Source organism: Eublepharis macularius, chromosome 3 (assembly GCF_028583425.1).
Source record: "Eublepharis macularius isolate TG4126 chromosome 3, MPM_Emac_v1.0, whole genome shotgun sequence".
In the NCBI taxonomy this organism is placed as follows: domain Eukaryota; kingdom Metazoa; phylum Chordata; class Lepidosauria; order Squamata; family Eublepharidae; genus Eublepharis; species Eublepharis macularius.
Window position 1 is genome coordinate 142,256,096 of NC_072792.1, and position 21,816 is coordinate 142,277,911.

Sequence of the window (21,816 nt, forward strand, 5' to 3'; positions counted from 1 at the left end):
ACGAAGACGTTGCGAAGGGAGGAGCACGACGCATGCTCAGTAGAATTCTGAAGGGCTGCTGGGAAATGTAGTTATTCTGAAGCAAAAATACGTGCAGCTATTTCACGAGACGGGAGAAGAGGATGGTTGTTTGCATGTGTTCTTCCTACCAAACCTTCTGTGCTTTTAAGGATAGACCAAAGCAAGCAGATCAATAAAAGCACAGAACATAGATCTAAACTTGAAAAGAGACGGCAACCACAGTTGCGATGTTCACGTTCATCTTCACTTTCCTGTACACTGAACAAAAGGCATTGGAGATTCACTAAGAACTGCAATACTCTTGTATAGGTGGTGCCACGCTGGATCGCAGAAAAATCCCAAAACAAAAGCAATGTAATAATAAAAGGTATTACCTCATAAGATTTATAATTTTATAACTGCTTATAATTATTTATTACGCAACTATCTGCCAGATGTGCTTGTTGGACACTAAACAATGGTCAAAATACTAAGAAGCTGAATAAAACCATTTACACGATGGTTGTATTCTGGTTTTAAAACAAAAGAGGTGCAATGCACACATGGAGAATGATGAAAACAAATCAGGGCTAAATACACAGGGCTGTATGGTAATAAAATAGTTCAGAAAAATGCTTTAGTAAAAGGATAGGACAGTGGACAATGCTACTCCATACTGTCTGTTGCTCTAAGTATGCTCCTACTAAGTAATTTTTGCATTATTTATTGTGTCATGTTAATGCTTATGTTTTGTTTTAGTTCTCTTCCAGACTTCTGCAATTCAGTCCCTATTGCATTATTAGATGCCCCATCCTGCTGACTGTATGATTTACACGGTGTAATCTGCCTTGAGTACCGGTGACAAAGGCAGGCTATAAATGACAACATAAATAAATCTAGTAGGCATAGCCCCTGTCTACATTCACCCACAGATCATCACCTAAGGCCACCACCACCATCTCCAGCCTGTAATCCAACCTAACAACAGACTGAAAAGGATCTAGGGCAGATGAGTTACCCAGAAATAGCTGTTGAGCAACAATTTACTTACTATCTTTAAGTTGCACCTTCTTTCATGGAACTGAAGTTCGCATATCATCTATCCGTTAACTGTGTTGCTACAAATTTTTGCCCCTTCATACTAGACCTGGAGGTGGCGCTTTACGCAGCTAGAATATACCATCATTTAAAAACAGGAAATGGTCATGCATGGAAGTAAGTCAAATCAAACATCTTTTATCAGAATGGCTTGTGTTCAAATATTATCGATTTATTTACAATGCAGTTTATAAACGGTAACACAAACATCTTTACATTATGAAAAAAATCTCATTGCTGAAGTACACACAAGTTGGAGGCTCTTCAGGAGATTTTATTTTTCTTAAAAAGGAGAACAAAAAATAATACAACAGCTGGAGGTGGGGAGAACTATAAATACAAGAGCATTGGCAGAGATTCAGTTCATGCAATTAATGTTCAAATACTTCTCATTCTAATTTAGATATTTTTAAAAATATGGGAGTTAGTTTCAGATTTAAGGTGCCTTGATTACTATTAAGAATATAACTTAAGAGCTGATTGTTATAAAGGTCAGCTTCATTTATGGTGCAGAACTATTACTTTACAACCTGCAAATCCTACAACACATCAGATATCCTCAACCATTTTTTCCCCAAAGGGTCTTCAGTCTTTCATAACAAGATGTCTAAAAATTGCTTCAGAATTCTAAATTTTCTTAAACAGGAGATACACATTTTGGTCAATACTGTTGCATTCAGGTATCCTACCTTTACTGCAGTGAACTGAAAATGTGCACAAACTTGGCCAGTTGCTTGGCTCACAATCTGTGCTCCTTAGGTAGCAAATCGCAGTTAAACCAATTCCACAATATATGAACGCAGGCATGTAACTTAATTGGCTAGATTAAATCCTGGTTTAGGATCTTCGTTTGCGGGGAAGGTGGGAGACTAAGTTTAGAAACCCTTTAATGGGAGGGACCTAATTACTCCTCTGCATTCATACATCACAGATAACCAGACTTAGTTTATAATGCTGATTTTCCACACCAGAAGGAAGATTAAATTGCATGTATGAGCTTGGCAATAAGCCAAGTGCATGCCCATTGTTACATAATCACAATTCAGCAAGTCGTCTGAATGCTATGTGAGTGAACGCTATGGATCTGTAACAAAATATTTCAGTTCTTTAACGGTGAAGATATTTTATAAAAAACCATACACAGGTACTCAAACTTCACGTCTTGAAGGGAAAAAAATTGCCGCAAACTAAATGGTCACAAATATGCAGCTCTCTGGTCACTTTGATTTACTCGTGTTCAGTAATGTTTCAGCCTGTCACATAATTTCTGGGAAAAAGAGCCCATCATATTTATCTCCTAGGTACTATCACATGAAAAACTCCATTCCTCTGTCTGTATTTCCATTGTCATATTTAACCCAGGAAAACTTTAGCTTTCATTGTTGTTAACAACTCAACCACTGCCATGTGAGTGTAAGATCTTAATTACTAGACACAATTTAGACTTGTATTTAAAATTTAGTAACTGAATCATTCTTTTTTTTTAACCTGATAGTGCACAAAAGGCATTTTAAAAACCACTTACAAAACACAGTGTATTATTTCTAGTTTGATGTAATACAAGTTTCTTTCTATTGGCTCCCAATATTTTTTTCAGGAAAAAAGTATTATTTTTATGGAGCTCAAATTCCTGACCCAACTATTGACCTATCAGATCAAACCATGCCTTCAGTTCATATGGATTTTAAAAACACTTGCTACTCTGCAATTTACAAAGTCAACTAAGATCTCAGGAATTACAAATACTTTTTGATACCCTAAAGTGCTTTATGGCCTTGGTACAATTCTTCATGGCCTTGGTACAATTCTTCAAAATCCTTTTATTCAGAAGCAGGTCAACTTTCTAAAGCTACTTTAAAAATAACTGACCTTTATAATAAGCTACTACTGCAAAATCCAGCAGCGTTAAAGAAAATTGTTTTTAAACATTGAAAAATGGTTGAATTTACCCCTATCTTAAGCCTGCTACTCGGCACACCCATCAGTAAACTGAAACATCTTCCATTAGTACTCTGCTGAGAAAACAGTCATTTTAGGTCAATGTACAGTTTTCTTGGTTATCATTTTCCTTTGAAAACACCATTGAAATGTATTTTCTTATTAGCTTTCCAGTGCATCCAGAACTTTCATAATCTGTTGCTTTATGGCTTTGGTAGCATCACCGGCATTCGGAATCAGGTACCTTAAGCAGTGGAAAAGCAAAGACATTATTTATTGCCAGTTCAGATTCCAGCAGTGTGTGTATAAACCTTGGATTTCTTTTTGCCCCAAGATACGTCACTGAAACTCACTTGCCATGTTATTGCCTACGTAGCATTCATGAGTCAGGGATCTCAACACTTTGGCTGACTAACTTGCAGTGCAACCCTGAGCAGAGTTATACCCTTCTAGGTCCACTGAAGACAACCTGGCCCCTTCACTGGTCCTCCCCCACAATTCTATCAAATTAAACAGGACCAGCACCAATACAGATTCCTGGGTACTGCTTACATCCCTTCCCTCTGAGAATTGTCCATTTATTCCTACCCTTTGCCAAGTTTATTCAAGAACCTTTGGTTCTTAAAGAATTAATGTGGTAGAGCTTGGGTAAAGTTCTTTAACCTTTGGTAAGGAACTATATCAAAAAGCTTTCTAGACGTTCAACATACAATGTCTACCAGCTCACCCTTATCCACATGCTTGTTAATACTGATAGGGCATGACTTTGCTTTGCAGAAACCATACTGATTTTTCCACAGTTGGGGCTGTACTGTAAGGAGGTGGTCTCAAAGAGAGGCTTCACTAAAGAGATAGGGACCATAGATTTCACTACTACGTGCTACTATGTACTACCTGTTGCCGTATGTCTTATCTGTTGTTTTAAGTATGATCCTACTGAGTAGTTGTATGTTGTTTAATGTCAGTGTTAGAACTGCTTATGCTCTGTTCCAACATTTCTTCAACTCTGTATTGGATTTTTGCTGATGTTATGTCATTGCAAATTTGCATTTATATACCCTATGGCATTGTTTATTGAAATGTCCTTGATATTGACTGTACTAATCTCACTCTATGTAATCTGCCTTGAGTCTCAGTGACTGGGGACAGTAGAATCCTAATTTAATAACTAAAAAGGGCAGAGTCTTACCTCTCAATTGCTAAGATCTCTATGCCTGTGGTTGTGCTGTTTCCATATTTAAAGGTAATTAATTCAGGATGTTTCTTCTTGGATGTGATCTTAACAACAGAGTTTAATGCCTGTCGAGACTGTATGTAAGCCAATCCCTTTCGAGATGGGATTTCCCGCAAACAGTACATGTGTGTAGCAGTTACTAGAAGATGACTTGAGAAAAGAAAAACAGATGATAATCAGAAAAAGAGCAGCTACTCTTTGTCAGAACAAACACAAATGGGGAAAAATACAAAATAAGACACATTAAGTACCTAAAACATATGCTTTACTCTTCTAATCACTTTTACATATTTATTTCAGAAACTAAATGCTATGCCTATGACAGACTATAGACCCTTTGACTTCTCATCCCAGATTACCTACTTTGATTTTAACAGAGATCCAAATACAAAGGATTTCTGGGGAAGGTGTACCCAAACCATTATTTTTGCTATGAAATTACTTTCTGCAGTCACCTAGTAGTGCCAATTTGCTTGCACCTAATCATGCAAACATGTTAAATATGGACTAAGACCCAGCCACTAAACTCCTAGAAAGCTTAAGTTCTGTTTCGAGAGCCAGCATTTTTCAGCGGTTTAGGGTGTTGGACTAGGACCTGGGAGACCCAGGTTAGAATCCTCACTCTGCCATGGAAGTTTGCTGGGTGACCTTGGTTCAGTCATACCCTCACAGCCTAACCTATCTCACATAGTTGTTGTGAGGACAGAGTGAAGGTGAGGAGAATGATATAAGCTGCTTTGAGTCCCCATTAGGAAGAACAGCAGAGTATAACTATCTAAATAATATCATCAAACAGGTAACCCAATTGTTGCCCCAGTGCAACAATTAGACATATTTATTCTGTAACAATAAACATATTTATTCCGAAGTAAGTTCCACCAAGACTTACTTCCTCAATTGTAGCCAGTGTGCTGAACCCATTTATAAACAGGCAGAACTCCACCATGGAAATAACAGAAAAAGTCCCCTTATTGTGGAAAAAAAGGGGTGAGAAAAGACATACAATCTTCAAAAGCAACCACTGCCTATACAAAATCATCCACTTTATAAGTTCTTGTAATTATATTAATGCATCAGTACCTAGGAAACATGTACCCGCTTTCTTTCACCTCATTGCAAGGGAAATGATGCTTTATGTCTGGCTTATTTATCCAAGTCTGAATGTTGACAATCTCTTTCCGATCATCATCTGACATGGACGAACTATCAATCTCATCTGCAGGGAAAGAAAGGAGGATCGATGTCACAAGGACAAAACAGTGATTAGAACTTTTACAATGTTACCACATTTGGCGAATGATTTTTATATTGGACTGGATCTGCATGTTCTTCCAACACAAGGAACCTTCCTCTTTGAGCCAGTGGAAGACCTCCTTGCACTGAAGGAATGTGTTGCTGTTAGCCGACCAGAGTTTCAGCATCCAACCCAATGACTTCCTTTCAGTAAATTAGATGCAATGATTTCCTTCTAACGGATGAACACTTAGCTGAAGGGCCTTAATGGTGTAGTGCGTAGTCCAGTGTGATATAGTGGTCAAGAGTTGGACTAGGATCTGGGAGACCCAGGTTTGAATTTCTACTCTGCCACAGAAGCTTGCTGGGTGGTGTTGGACAGGTCACATCCTCTCAACACAACCTATCTCACAGGGTTGTTGTGAGGATAAAATTGAGGTGAGGAAAAGAAGGTAAGCCACTGGGAAGAAAGGCAGGGCATAAATGAAATAAACAAATAAATAACGGATCCAGCAGAAGAAGAGAGTAACTGAATCCAATCTATTCTTACTTGGAATTTAAAATGAGAAGTATATTATTTTTTAAATGTAATTTATTAAATTTATAGTCCACTCTCCCTGCAAACAGGCTCAGAGCAGATAACTTCATATATCGTATAATCACATGAAAGAAAAGCATAAAATTCAGTAAACGTAGACCCTAGATGGCAGCCCATATCGCAGTAGCATGCAGCGTTCTAAAACTGTATATCATGTATGTGCACTCTTATATCTCCATGGATTTTTTTTTCTTCTCAAAACAGTTTTTGTCTGAAGTAGTGGGTAGCAACTTCCTGTAAGTGTGCTAAGCAACAACACACTAACATTTTGCTCAGCAAGCAGGACTGGCTCTCCACCCAAGGCAAGTTCCTAAACCAGTCGGCTCTCCACCCAAGGCAAGTTTCTAAAGCATTCAGCAGCAGTACCAGGGCTCAACTTGCTCCCTTTCTCAAGTGCAATCCTCCTTTCTTTTGCTTGCCAGCCCACCAGCATTATCAGAGGTAGATATATAGGGGGCCAACAAGAGTTGCCCACCCTTGGTCTGAAGGAATATTAGTTTTAACAGAAATACAGCATGTATGTTAATGGCTTTGTAGGCAGACCTTTTCTGCCCATACTTATCACTTGTCTGTCCTACGTATACTGCATAAAAGAGTACACAATAAAAACTGTTACTGCTCGTGTCAGAAATTTAGTGATGCTCATTGTGAGCATAAACACAACACAAACCTGAATCAAAAAGCTTATAGTGGGCAGCATTCCTTCACTTAGGCCTCAGCACTATTTGCACAACAGGGCCTTTAGTGCAAAGGGAAGAGTACCTGTTATCATACAGAACTGATTCAGTGGCAGCAGATGGAGATTGCTGAGCTCCCTGAAAAAGGCATTTCCTCCTTCAATTTTTCCATCCTATCTTCCTGCCCTAAATAATCAGCTATTTCACTCTAATCAATACAATACAGCTCCATCCAAAAAGAACTCTAAATATAGTACTGGGAGACTAGTCAGCTGCCATTCCTCAGTCATTCACAAGGTCGGTTTGTAAACAGACTATTCTTATCTGCCTCACAAATTCAATACAGGATTTGGCAGTGAGGATAAATCCCCGCCCTCTTTTCATTCATAGAAGCCAGAACTATAAATCCTGTGTGTCAAAGTATCTGCTGGGTTATAATTCAGCAAAGCAGATATTTTTAGATTTTGCTTGGGGAGGGGGTCCATAGAAGCTTCATCATAGGTACTTCAAGGAAAATATCAGTAATAGTATCCAGCAGCCCACCACTACAGATCTTCCTTTCCAATGGGGGTATTGGATGTGCTCAAGGAAGACTGGGCTCATACTTCGAGTGGGGATTACAGCTGGTTTATACGGTACATGTGCAGAAGCTTCCCAGCAAACAAGTGGATAGAGAAATAGTTCTCTGCCAGCAGAAAGTCTGAAAACACTGCAGTAACATGACAAGGGTGTAATCCAAGAGCCTCCACCCTCACTGCTAGATTCTAATGTACATTCCAGCAGTAGTTAGAACATGTCTTTAGTAAGGGATTTGGAGATTTAACCAAACACACTCTGAAACATGGAACATGCTTAAACAAACTAGATTTAGGACATAAGTGTCCTTCACTGTACCAGTATCATATTCTTCTTCATCACCAATACTGAAAACAGGTTTCACGCCTCGGTAGGGTTTTCCCAGTCTGTCACTGCTGCTGACATGCCTGTGACAAGTCAAGGGAACAAACAGAGAGAGACACACACACACACAGAAGGAGAGAGTGAGAAAATACTTGCCATATTAAGTATTATACTATCATAAATTTCTTCTACAGCAGCATGCAACAGCAACTGGTGAACCTGTGGGCACTGCCAAAGAATTTCTGATGCAGAAAGCAAACAGTGGCCTTAAAAAAGCTACACTGAATTAGTGAAAGCAGACAAAGTTATAGACAAGCCATGAGTCATTTTTGAATTCTACACTGAGCAAGTGCAACAGTTCTCTTAAGACATTTGATGACAGCCAGTGCAGTGCAGTGCAGTGGTTAGAGTGCTGGAGCGGGATCGAGGAGACCCAGGTCTGAATCTCCACTCGGCCATGGAATCTTGCTGGGTGACCTCGGGCTAGTCACATACACTCAGCCTAACCCACTTCACAGGGTGTTGTGAGAATAAAATGGAAGAGAGGATAATGATGTAAGTCACTTTGGATCCCTCCTGAGGATAAAGGCAGGGTATAAATGATATATAAATAAATAACTTGGTAAGAGAGAATAAAGTCTTCCCTAACAAGTAAAAGTCATGTTAACTTGGAAGTCAAAAGCATCTTAAAGGCTCTCCCAAAATATGAAGGCACATTGTTGGTACGAGTTCTGTTTTTACAGACAGCCCAGTTCTGGAAGGCTAACAAGTTAAAGAGCCTGTTATTAGTCTGATGCGAGTATCATCTCTGAAGAGAGACTGTATGGTCCTATATCACAGTCTTTATAGCTACAAAATGAAAGATGGCATTCCCTCTTTTCATTATTTTTCAGCACACTGGTGTCTTGCCCAGTCTTCTTTAACCAAGTTACTAGAAATATAATTTTGAATAAGCAACAGAGCATTGAACTAGGCCTCATAAATCATGCCAAAGAACACATACTAAAGTTCAAGCACTCTAACGCACACTCTAAATTTCAGTGTCTAGTATGTTTCTATTAAGGCTTTTTTAAAAGTTGTTTTTAAAACTAAATCTGATTATGTATACATACTGCTGTTTAGCTGGCTATGACAATAATTTTAACAACCTATAAAGGAAAAAATGATGTTTCTATTTGTGAAGGGAGATCTTAAAGCTTTTATTTGCTATGACTTAATCAGAATAATAAGACATTAAAGTTCTTGGGAAGGTTTATTGTTGAAGCAGAAACTAAATGTATGTGCTATCCAAACAAGGCAGGTAAGGAGTGCTTGTTAGTGACTTAAAGACAATAAGCATCAGTGACACTGACAATGTTCAAGTGAAATGGCTGGGGTGAGAGAGGCTGACTACTGCATGCCTTACTACAAACCATCTACAGAATGTTCACCAGATTTTGTACTAAGCATTTATAAAGAGCAGTGTTTAGTTATAGTATGCGTTTGCTTACTCTCACAGGCCTATTGTAGAAAATACCTAATCTGGGGAGCCGGCATGGCACAGTGGTTAGATTAGGATCTGGGAGATGTGGGGATGACCTTGAACCAGTCAAACACACTCAGCCTAAACTACCTCACAGGGTTGTTCTGAGGATAAAATGGAAGGGGGCGAATGATGTTGTAAGGCAACATCCAATGAGTCCATTTTGCTGGTGGAAGAGTTGGCTGCAGGAGGAAGGGGCTTCTTCTTACACTGTTGGAAGGCTCAACTGGCAGTGGAAGAGTCATTGGATACAATCCTGTGTCATGACTTTTAGAAATGTTTATGAAACATCTTTGCAGAGTATAAACTTCACATTTAAAAATGTACAAACTGACTAGGATGAAACAAAAGAAAATGTTTATAAATAGACAGGACAATTTATTTACATATACACAAATTTTAGAACAGGACTATCCCTTCCAAATCTCTGAATGTGCAAACAGTAGATGAAAAGTTACAAAGCTATGAAGGTTGCCCAACAAGCCCCACCGCCCCAAAGAAAAGAGAAATACTTGTGCTGAAATTTGGAGTTAATCACCTCCATAATGTAAATAAGCTTTTTAATCATTCTCTGCTTCATGTTTTGTTTCAGGACACCACCTCACCAAGCTGCTAGCTCCTTTCCAAAATACATCATCTTGGGAACTGTAACCTAATGAGGGAATATTTTTACTTTCCAGGAGGAGCATAGGATTATAGAGGAGCAGCTCCTGTGAATTATGAACAGGCTCAGACTTGGAACCCACAAAACATAAGAGAAAACAAATATTTAGCACAGTTCACCTAATGCTTTCTTCCCAATATATTATAATGCCTAGAAATTGGTAATGCACAAGACCTTGCACCTGCACAAACACAAGTAGAAATACAATAAGTCTGACTTACCACCAGCAGCTACCATAGTTATGTCCTTAGAATTCTGCTTGTGCAAAAGTTCTAGTGCAAGCAGAAATTCTGTGCAGGATATAACCGCCCCCCCCCCTAATTTTCAAAGGGCAAGGTAACCCTATAAATAATTTGCTTGGGAAGTATGAGGACCCCTTCACTATGTAAAAACTCATCCCCATTTCTTCCATTCAATGGATCAGCAGATAATTTTAATCTACTCTTCCAGCTAATGATCAGTGCTGAAAATCAATTAAATAAAAAGACATTTTTTCACAAACCCTTTGAACCCCCAAGGCTCTCCTTGAACCCCCAGTTCAAGGAGATTGATTTGTTCACCTTTTTGCTCTACTTAAAAGATAAATCTTCTTGTCTTGCTGAGGTTTACTTTGATTAAGTGTGTACAAACTCTTGAAATCAGTTCCCAGAAGAGTGGTGAATTTACTTTCACAACAGAAAGTGCTCCAAGAAGCTTTCAACTACCTTAACTCAGAAAATATGGAGAACAGGTTATAAAATTTCACCTTTCTTGTGCTTTATTGAAGTTCTAAACCTATAAAGTGCTTGTAGGGTAATCCTAAGCAGGTATACTTCTTAGTATAAACCTAAAGAACTCAATGGGACTTACTCCCTAGTAACCATGCATCCTTAAGTGAAGACATCTGTACATCTCCTACTCGTACCCATAAGGATTAGAAGTGTAAAAAAGAAGAAATCAACATGCTCATGAGGTGGGAATGTGGAAAGATATTCCAAATCAGGCAATGAGGTGGGGAGAAAATGGGAAAAGGCAAAAATACAAATGGTTAGGAAGTACTGTGTGTACAGCTTCTTTCCCTCAAGTTTCCAAGACGATACTTGAAATGATTAGTAGATTGATGTTATGCAAACCTTAAAAAAAAAATCTGAGAGATTGTCAGTGTAACTAATGCTTACAAACACTGTGAAGTCATGCTAAAAAAAGGACAAAAAGGTGGCTTTAGCCAGATGGTGCTATACAATGGCTTACCGCGGCATACTTGTTCTCTCGGGCCAGGATAGATTGAAAGAAATTCTATAGCAAATTGGGGCAGAGGATAGAACAAAATAATTAAAATATATAAGAGTATATGATTTATTTCCCCCTCATTTACAAACTAGTGTCCCAAAATGACTTTTCCGATTCCTAGGCAGGGATCACAAGACAATTTTTAAAAATTATTTTTAAGAGCCATTTTAAAAGAAAAGTCATTTCATACAGAGCTATTTTACAGGTTAGAGTGAGGTTTCTGTGGGCACAAGCACTTTGGTCCACAGAACAGGATTGTCCCCCCACCCCCCCCCACCCCCACTTCACCAGCAGCCCAAAATGTCCTCTGAAATTCTGCTCCTGGGGGAGAAAGAACCCCCAGGAGGAAGATTTCAAGAGATGTTTCAGATTGCCATAGGAGGGGAGAATCACACTCCTTGGAAGAAAGTCCTCGCTGCCACAGAAACTTCAGTCTGGATCCAACAGAGAAGCAGAAGCTGCTGTATTTTTCATAGCAGCAGAAATGTTCCAGTTTTAGTTGCTCAGAAAACTATTTGGGGGCAGGAAGAATGACAGAGAGCCTTAACCTGAATTAAGTAATGGAGTCTGGTCATCAACTGGGTAAAATTTATAAGTTCTAATCATTTTACAAATTGTTACATGGTCTTAACCAATAAAACTAACACATGCTTTCACAATAGCCAGAAGAGGGGAAGAAGGAATAAACGTTGCTTTATCTGCATTGACACAACCCCCTGAACACTTTAAGTGCAGCAGAACGGACAAATAGAAACAACTCAGATGACTCTCAGATCATGCTAGTGCCTGTAATAGACATTTTGAAGAAAAAAATCCCCATGAATAATATTGGATTTTTTCTAAACACTTAAATCTTTGTATTCATGCTCGTAAAACTCATCTCAAATAAAGACACATAGTAGCCCAATCCTATGCACATTTGCTCAAAATTAAATCTCACTGAAATCAAATTACTATAGGATTATAATCAAAAAGAGTCCAGTAGCACCTTTAAGACTAACCAACTTTATTGTCGCATAAGCTTTCAAGAATCAGTTCTCTTCGTCAGATGCATCTGATGAAGAGAACTGTGATTCTCGAAAGCTTCTGCGACAATAAAGTTGGTTAGTCTTAAAGGTGCTACTGGACTCTTTTTGATTTTGCGACTACAGACTAACACGGCTAACTCCTCTGCATATAGGATTATAGTAATTAATCACTGAAATCAATTAGACTAGAATAACTCACCTATCTACTGGAGTAGATGTGTTTTCGATAAAACTAATAACTTTCTCTCTCACATTCACAGATTTAGTCTTCAAAGCTACAGTCATCTTGTTTACCAAGGACTTGACACCTTTCCCTTCACTTGAACCATTAGAAGAATCAACCTGGAAAAATAAATTCTTTGATTATTAAGCTTAAAATAATAATTAAAAATTCAACCTGGCATTTTATCGTCATGTTAACCCCTGAGATACAAACTAGGCCTAAAGAAATTGTTTTTCTGAAGAAAGCCAGTTTTACGTAATAGGGACTGGTGTAATAGCACTATGCAGTAATACTTTATTAAAAAGTAGAAATGGGTAAAAGAAAAGAGGAACTTCAAGAATATACAGCTTTATGCAAAAATCACAGAAGCCAGTTGCTAAAAGGGCCCATGACAAGAGGTGACTCATGTGAAGAAACTGCATGACTTTATTCTCAAGAAGTTGTAGTATCTGAAATAACCCTTTCAACAGTCATACAGTTTTATGGAAGTATACACTAACCTCAACAAGGGAATTAATACTACTTTTTGAGCCTGAAGTGCTAGCGATCCAGTGGCCATATCCATTGTCGGGTCCTTCCACATTAATGTCAGCTAAGTGCTGTTGTAGTGCTACAAGAAAGGACATTAAAATATTTAGTGTCATAACAGTAATGGGTCTTCTGCGTTACTCTTATAATAGAATATCCACTAAAGCAGGACTTGCTCTCATAGAAATAATGGTGCACATGTGCACGCACACATATATCAATCAACAATTTGGAACAATAAGTTGACTAATACACTCTTTATAAGATCAACCTGTTTTTTTCCTTTGTAATATATAAATATATAAAGCTGAAGAGCCCCGTGGCGCAGAGTGGTAAGCCGCAGTACTGCGGCCCAAGCTCTGCTCATGACCTGAGTTCAATCTTGGTGGAAGCCAGGTTCAAGTAACTGACTCAAGGTTGACTCAGCCTTCCATCCTTCCGAGGTCAGTAAAATGAGTACCCAGTTTCCTGGGGGTAAAGTGTAGATGACTGGGGAAGACAATGGCAAACCACCCCATAAAAAGCCTGCCAAGAAAACGTCGTGATGCAACATCCCCCCATGGGTCAGTAATGACTTGGGATCTCAAGGCTTTCTCAAGGCTGAGACAGTGAGAGCAATGTTGAAACAGTAAGAAGCAATACATGTGCAGATATGTAAACTAAAAAGCAAATTCTCAAGTCTATGTTATTCAAGATTCTATACCATTAAGGTCAGCATCCACGACAAGAGGGAGCTGAAATCTGATCAGTTGGCAAGGGTGAGGCCTGGCCTGCCTCGCAGTATATTCGCAGCACAGGGGTTGAGCCTCCTGGAGGACTCCTTGGCCTGGTGCCTGGAGGCCTGGGAGTAGGGGAAGGGTCAGCTCAGGACTGGAGCTTCAAGGTACTCATTCCTGGCCTCCTGCAAGGAGGTGGAATTGCAAGAGAGCATGCATGGCCTATGAAGATATATATAAAGCTGTATGGGAGCAGGCCAAGGAGGATGCACCATGCTCTTGCTCATGAGGCAAGAGGAGGATGACACAGGGTATCTTCTCTCTTTAAACTCATATTGTCCATACAGCAGATACTGGGCAAAAGTTGGCTCACAATATACTTAGATTTCTTCGAACAAAGGGTGGACATTACATCCCTACTGCCCTAAAACTCTTTAAAGCCAAAACCTTGGCCCAACTCTTATATGGAACCATGATAGGGGCAAAATCATTTTTTTGCCCCTCTTGAGCATGTTCAATCAAAGTTTCTCAGAGCAGCACTGCAATTCCCCAATTGCGTACCAAATGTGTTACTACGCCTGGAGGCTGACACTGTCAGAGTGGAAGCTAAGGTATGTCTTGCCTCTTTAAAGATCAGCTATTTTCAGCAAGGCTTGACCCCATTGCTCCTCCTGGATGAATATCAACTCAAATGGCTTAGGACAGTCCTTTGTAAACTGGTGAGCCTTGGCTTTTCACCCCGCCATGATTTTAACCATGGGTTTTGCCCAGGCAAAACAAACCATATAACAAAGGATATTGGACACTGAATGCCAGCTTGATTTAGGGAGGGTCCCTACTTTTTTGTCCCCTATGAACACCAGATATATAGTCAAGCTGGCTGCCTATCAGTCCGTCTTGGAGGTGCATAGTCACAGGAGGGCCTTTACATTTGCAAGGTGTGCTGCACTCCCCTCTGCTGTTTTAGATGGGCGGTTGAACAGAATTTCCTATGAGAAAAGGCTTTGCCCCTGCAATGAAGGAGAAATTGAGACTGTAGATCATGTTCTTCTATGCTGTCCATTCTATCAAGATGCTCGCATCAAGCTCATCACCCTTTTGATAAATAGAATACCTGGAAGAATGAGCTTGGAATACATTAGGCTACTTCTAGAAGACGGAAATTCGACAACTACAGCCTGAGTTGCAAAATGCTGTGCAACAGCCTATAAAATCCGTCAGATGCTTTCATTATTGTGGTTTATGTAAATACCACCCTTCTATATTACTGCTTTAATTAACTATTTTAATTTTGTGCTATTTTTACTAATAATTTTAACTTTGAAATTTTGTAGTATTCCCTGTATGCTGGTCTTTGAACATATAATAAATATGAAAAGCTTTGGGTCGTGACTCCACCTGCATTGCTAAAGAAGAAGAAAGGTGGTACATTCCTGACTTCTGCTAGAGATTAATTGGCTCAGGAAGCAGGGTGCATCCTTGAACTAGCAGAGAGGATGTAGAAGCCATACAAAGCTGCTGTTTGGGCAGGAGAAAGAAAGATACACAGAAGAGGGGGAAACTTTTTATAAGGGGTCAGAGATACTAATTGGGAAATTGGTTCAGTATATATAGAAAAGTCACAATATAAAAATAGAATGGAGGGTAAAATACAAATCACCTTTAAAGTCTCCATCATTTAGCAATGACATATTTCTACTATGACGAAGATACCAACAGCAAACATAAGAGTTATGCAATCTCTGTGTAATGGCATACTAGATATTCAATGAACAGATTTCTAAGAAATACTGAACTACCTAGTACAAAATGCATTAAACAATACTTTGAACGTGAATATCTCACCCATAAATCCTCCTTTAGCAATGCTTACATATTCTTTATTTTTCTGTAGAAAGAAGAAATCATTGTTAACATATATGGGTTTTAGAAGGCAAACCTGTTCCAAACAAGACATGGCCCTAGCACAATTTCACTTTTTGTACCTGGTCTATCATAAGAAATGGTTATACTTAAAGACTTAAATAAAATCCCATGATGGTATTCAGAACATGCTGTCATACATGAGAGTGAGTCTTCTTCAAAGAGGCATGGTTTATTTTCATATATTTTCCTGCAAATCCTGGCTGTTTTCCCACGTCTTTAAAATAGCACAAGACTCACTGAATGCTGGCAGCTTCATCGTGCAATTTCTGATGTTGTCCTGTCATGATGCCATTTTCGTGGCACCCTTGTAACTGCTTGCATCAGGGTGACGTCACAAATCGTGCTACGAAGCCACCAGCATTTGGCGAATCTTGCAGTATTTTAAAGACATGTGAAAACAGCCCCTAAAGCTGTTAACAAACACCTTTACTCTTACAATATAAATTACACTTTAGGATGAGACCCAACTATGGAAGTGAAATGCTCTAAATACTCTTAAAACATCATCATCAGTTTGCATAAAATCTTAGTGTTTGACATTACAAATAAAAACCCTTGTTTGGAAAACAACGGAGGCTATAGAAAGTTAGTCACTGTTCCAACCACTGATAGTGTTCAAAACAAATCATCTTGTAAATCAGGTTATTTAATTTAAAGATCAAAATAAATAACAGTATTAAAATGGAAAGGCCCAGAGGAAAAAAAATAAATCCAACCGTCAGGATGGAAATAGATGCGCAACAGTCCAGTATACTGAGAAATATCTATGAAAAAAATTGGGAAGGTTTTTTTCCATCCCAAATTTGCAAGTATGCTTAGAATAAGAACCTTAGTGAGTACTTATTGGTGGCAAACAGTACATTCTAAAGAACATTTTTCTGGGAGTAAGTACCACTGAATAGGATTCTAGGTAGCCAAGCTTTAAGATTGTTTCAAAAGTTAGGAAATATGTTTACATGTAACATTCTAATGTTTTAGAAGTACCTGTAAGAAGTGTGCTAGCACCATGTTCATATACATATCCTCTTCTTCCCGGCCACTTCCCATGAAACAAAGATGCTCTCCACCAGCTATTGAGCCAGACTCAATAGACTGCTTTTGTGCTTCTAACAGAGATTTCACAGATTGGGCAAATTCTGATGGGTTCTGGAGCATCTACAGAATAAGTCAAAGAGCAGAGAACTAAGAGCTATGCACTGTTGACTCACTTGAAGTCAAACTGAGATGCTTAAAATATTAAACCAAACACAAAACATCTTCTGCCCAATGAACATAATAACCAGATTTAAAGAAGGTTTTACAACCTCTTCGTATATTAAACTTTATCCATTAAAAGTCATAGGAAGCTCACATCTAAATTCAGATAATCCTTTTACTCCATCTTTCCTTTTTTAAAATCTAAAGAAATGAAAAAGCAGCCAGCCAAACCATATGCTTACCAAGTCTGAGTCTAAATGAAAGGCAGTTGATAAATGTCCAGCATTATATTGCTCTGCAGGGCGACAGTCCACCACAAAGAACCTTACTCCATCCTGAAATAAGAATTGTAAACTTGTGAACTGTAAATTTTAGAACTATTACTATGAACTTCAGCAGTACAGCCCCTTTGTTGCTTAGATCCTTAGAAACTCTTACAACTGCTTAAACACTTTTGTTCAATTATCCCCATTTGGGGATAATTATCTCCCCATTTGGGGGGGTAATTAATTTTTCTAATTAGAAAAACTAGGTTTTCCAAACCTACTGACCCCTTGCTGCTGATTTGCTTGAAGAATCTCTGACACAGAAACGGCTAGACACAGAGCTTGACTCAAGTCTGAATCATCATCTTTGAGACCCAACAAGCTGCTGCCAAAAAGACTGTGGTTGTCCTGTTTCAGTAAGAAAAAACAGTAGTTATGATCATTGAGGTGCCAAACTAAGACTGAGACTGTGCCCTCATATGAGAGCCTCACTTAAGGCCACTATACACTTGTGCAAACCACAGGAAATTTAATGTTTTTAAAAAGTCAGCTCATAAGAGTAGTTTCACCATTATAATTTGAACTGCATGTTACTTCAACAGGTCTAACTACTGTCATATATAGGATCTCTTACCTACTTTGTCATAATGACCTCCAATGCTCATATTTAATAGATGGAACATAAATAGCCTCCAAAATGTTCTGCATGTTGTATTTTGGAAAACCTCAATTCTATATCTACACGTACAAATAAATATAATAGCTCCAATTCACAAAAGTATTTTCTGTTACACTAGCATGACGCTTCCCTCCTTTTTCCTGGTAACTGCCAGCACAGCTAGCAAAGCCCTACCATACCTACATAAACCTGGGAAGCGGGTACTACAATTGTTACTATTGGTTCCTCGCTGCTTTTTAGGAGATCTGGCAACTGCTCCCATTGGAGGACTATTCCAGCTCTGCCAGAAAATTCTCCAGTTATTGTATGAAACGGTAGCAAAGAATCTTCATTAGTTTTAAACTGCAATCCTGACTTCCTAAGCACAATTACACCCTTCTAAGTATAATGACATTAATGGATTTAGAACAGTACAACTCTGCTTAGGACTATACTGCTAAACAACTTAATGTAGCATCCAGGCTTCTTAAACAACATGGTGTTCACTGCAACATTCGCTTTAAAAAAAGTAAGTTGGAAAAAACATAGTGACTCTCCCTCATGGAATCTCTTATTCAAAAACAAGCTCAGGACTTCATAGGTCTATCACAAGACAAAACTAAGATACTACTCATCCAAGCATTAGATGTATCTAAATATGTAGACGGGAAGGTAATTTGTTATCTGTTTCATCCAAGGATATATTAATTTAATTTCACACAAAGCCAATTATATCAATGGAATTACATAAATAAAATACTGACCACATGTTATTTACTTTTATATGAACAGAGCTTTGAGTTATTAAAAAGAAACAGAAATTTATTTATAAGTACATATGCATAGTGGTTGCAGAGTACTGATAAGTGTATTGGTTTCTCTAGGTTCTTAAGCTTCATGGTTTCAAATTAAGTATAGATCCTTAAATGTTTATTCACAGACTCTCAACTCCTATTTCTGGATGCTGACAGCAGCCACTCCAGACCCCTTAAACAGAAGGAAGGCACCTGTCCATTTTATTTTGTGAGGCTTTTCAATCTCCAGGTTCTCTGAGGTCATACCCATGTGGTGCAACTTAAGAATCCAGACACAGGATTAAATAACGTATCTTCCGTTTATTACATACAGAGTGTTGCTGAATATAAAACACTCAAATTCAGACAACAGAAATGAAAACAAATAAACCTTTCTATTACTAGACTAAAATCTGCCTGTCTTAAAAACACATAAAACTTGCTACCTATGCTTCTCTGGTCAGCTTCTCAGCTGGTAGTTTCTCACTCATTTGTTCAGTAAAGGAGCCCATTTCCATGCCATGTAGCATGAGGCATATGGAGATGATGGGAGACATGGAACCAGCAGCTTCTCTTTCACATGATGGTAGAATAATGATTAGAGAAGGGAGAATGGTACTAACAGCCAATCAGGGCTCACTTGCTTAATTGGTGTTGCTAGCCGTGTGAAACTGGGAAGTGAAGATGGTGGCTGTGAAAGCCAGCCTCCCAAGGTCGAATCTCCAGGGAACAGTGACTGGTGCACAGGTGTTAGAATGAGCCAAGCCATCACATTTTTCTAGCAAGGCCAGAAACTGGGTCTTACAGCACTAAACCGAAGTTCAGTCACTCTTGACAAAATCCTAGGCCTTTACTGGCAATTCCATACAAGACCTAGTCACAAACACTAGTTTTCCACACAGTTGCCACTTAATCAAGAAATAATAAACTCAGTCACAAATGCTTATTTCTTCCGTTCCTCATTAACAGAACAGTCCCTTCACCCACATGGACACAGATTCACTCAGGCTTTTCCACACAGACTCACTGAACCTGACAGACTCTCTGAACTATACACTCTGACAGGCTAGGCCTGACTGACTAAACTTTCGCTCAACTCTCTAACTAAAGACTGCAGCTTACTCTGCCCCCGTAGGGTACAGCTACCATCCAATCACAGCAAGCTTCACTCACCCATCTAGCCCCCTTCCTTATTGCTTCAGAAGCCTGCATTTTTTTTACCACAGTAACAAATATTCAAACACCTCATATTAAACATCAGAAACAAAATGCAAACTATTTATATGGCAAAACATTACAAATAGCTTTTCCAAATCACTATTATATATGAGGATGTGAATGCAGCACTAAATGTTACCCTGAAATGAATGCAACATTACATAACCTAAAATCAATGGCTTTTCAAAATCACTATTATATGTGTAGAAGCAGATGTAGCACACTGGAAACTAACTGGTAATTCTGGAATGAATACAAAGTTACATAACCTAAAATCAATGGCTTTTCAAAATAATTTGTATGTTGGCACAAGCTGCTCGAGGATATGTTTCAAACTGTGGTAAGCAGCTGTAGCAGCATAAAAATACTGCACAGTTCAGTATTAAAAATTAAAAGCTACATCTCCAAAGAAGTATGGGTTGATCCAGTACATTGTGCCAAAGTCAAATTTGGCATAATTTACTTAACTGTAGAAACTCAGGCTGAAGTCACTTCTGTGAAAGCTATACATAACTGTGGCATTACAGGATCTTTTAAGTATAGTTTTATCATTACCTTAGACACCCAACGAACTAACAGTAAAATCAATATGATAATATAGACATTTTTGTGAAAGAGTTCAGGTTGCTGAATTGATTTATTTATAGGATTTCTAAACCAATTTTCAGGTGCCATGCACAAAACTGCACAGAACTATTCTGTAAAATCTCTTAAAATCATATATTAAAAAGACATAAAAATGTAATTCAGCCAAAACAATCATCAACATATACAGCAGAATAGCAGAAACCCACCAAGTAGGGAGATACCTTCCAACCAGAGTTGGAATATAGTTAAAAGAACCAGAGTTCCAAAAACTCCAGGACAGCTACTCAGTCCCAATTCTTGAGGGAATCTGTTTGGTTTTGACAGAATATGGAACTTGAAGCCGGGCTTCACTGTCAGATCTTAAACTTCAGAGAGTTCATCTAGGAGGAGACATTTCCTGAGATATACTGGACCTTGAAGGTTTGATAGGTAAAAATCCACATCATAAACAATGTCTTAGTTCCACTGGCCACCAGTACAAATGTCATATGCTTATACTGAGTCAAACCCATCATTAACCAGACAGTAGTATTCTGCATCAATTGACACTTCTGAGGAGCCTTTGTGGGGAGCTGAACAGAACAGCTTAATTTTGAGCTAACAAAGGCATAGATGACATCCGGAAGGTATGGCGTAAAGCATGTTAACAGTCATCACTGGGACAACCAAATAAGACTGTTCTCAGAACTACCCGGAACTATGAACCTGATTTTCAGGAACCATGCAATTCCATCTAAAATGGGCCTCCCTCCATCTTCTAGTCAATCCAAACCCCAACCCCTCACTCCGCTGAGTCAGTCTATCAAGCCCTCCATTATCACTGTCATCTTGTCTTGACTGATTCATCTTATCTGGTTGATTACAAACTCCAGGTAAGAGTTTAAGGGTATCATAGCTTTGCTTAGTTCTCATAAAAAAGAACAATAGAGTTGAGTATCATCTGCATATTGATGATACCACACTCCATGGCTCCAGATGATCCCATCAAGCAAGTTCATGTATATGTTAAATAAGCACAGCAGACATAACTGATCTTTGGGATATGCTGCAGGAAATGTCCATGGGGAGGAAAAAGTTTCCCAGAACCATCTTCTGGATCCTACTCCCCAGGAAAGGCTGGAAATCGCCAAAACAATCCCCCTCTCCACACTCCACTCCAAAAGGTGGTCCGGAAGGATATTATGATCAATAGTATCAAAATCACCAAGAAGTCTGGGGAAATTGACAGGGCTATACTTCCCCCGTCTGTTGCCTGGTGCAGATCATCCTATCAGGGTAACTAAAGTGGTTTCTGTTGCAAAATGCAGACTGAAATTAATCTAGATAATCAACTTTAGGCACTCCTGGCTGAAGTCATATGAAATCACTATTTCCCCCACAACTGGCCTAAATCTACCTAGATCTGTAGAACCTAAGGATCCCCTCCAGGAGAGGTACGTCTGGTGACCTTACCAGAATGATGCATTTACCAGACTGAGCAGGCAAGACAAATGCTCTGTGGGAAAGAATCAAGAGGAAAATGCTGGGTCCAGTCTTCTTCA

At 38.8% G+C, this 21,816-nt stretch overlaps 1 protein-coding gene across 2 annotated transcripts in view; it reads right to left on the reverse strand.

Annotated features, from left to right (window-relative positions):
• Positions 1–1,249: 1,249 nt before the first annotated feature.
• The window catches only part of TBC1D23 (TBC1 domain family member 23), a 39,099-nt gene continuing 18,532 nt past the window's right edge, over positions 1,250–21,816 (reverse strand). Inside the window, exons 9-19 of one of the 2 annotated variants that reach the window (XM_054973535.1) lie at positions 17,303–17,425; positions 16,994–17,086; positions 16,539–16,709; positions 15,474–15,516; positions 12,885–12,994; positions 12,361–12,503; positions 11,095–11,139; positions 7,673–7,761; positions 5,351–5,486; positions 4,226–4,420; positions 1,250–3,280 (exon numbers count right to left, since the gene is read on the reverse strand). In XM_054973535.1, the coding sequence (XP_054829510.1) occupies positions 3,199–3,280; positions 4,226–4,420; positions 5,351–5,486; positions 7,673–7,761; positions 11,095–11,139; positions 12,361–12,503; positions 12,885–12,994; positions 15,474–15,516; positions 16,539–16,709; positions 16,994–17,086; positions 17,303–17,425 (1,230 nt within the window). In that variant the 3' untranslated portion in view covers positions 1,250–3,198. The remainder of the gene's footprint in view (positions 3,281–4,225; positions 4,421–5,350; positions 5,487–7,672; positions 7,762–11,094; positions 11,140–12,360; positions 12,504–12,884; positions 12,995–15,473; positions 15,517–16,538; positions 16,710–16,993; positions 17,087–17,302; positions 17,426–21,816) is intronic. The other variant, XM_054973536.1, reaches the window with a different exon arrangement.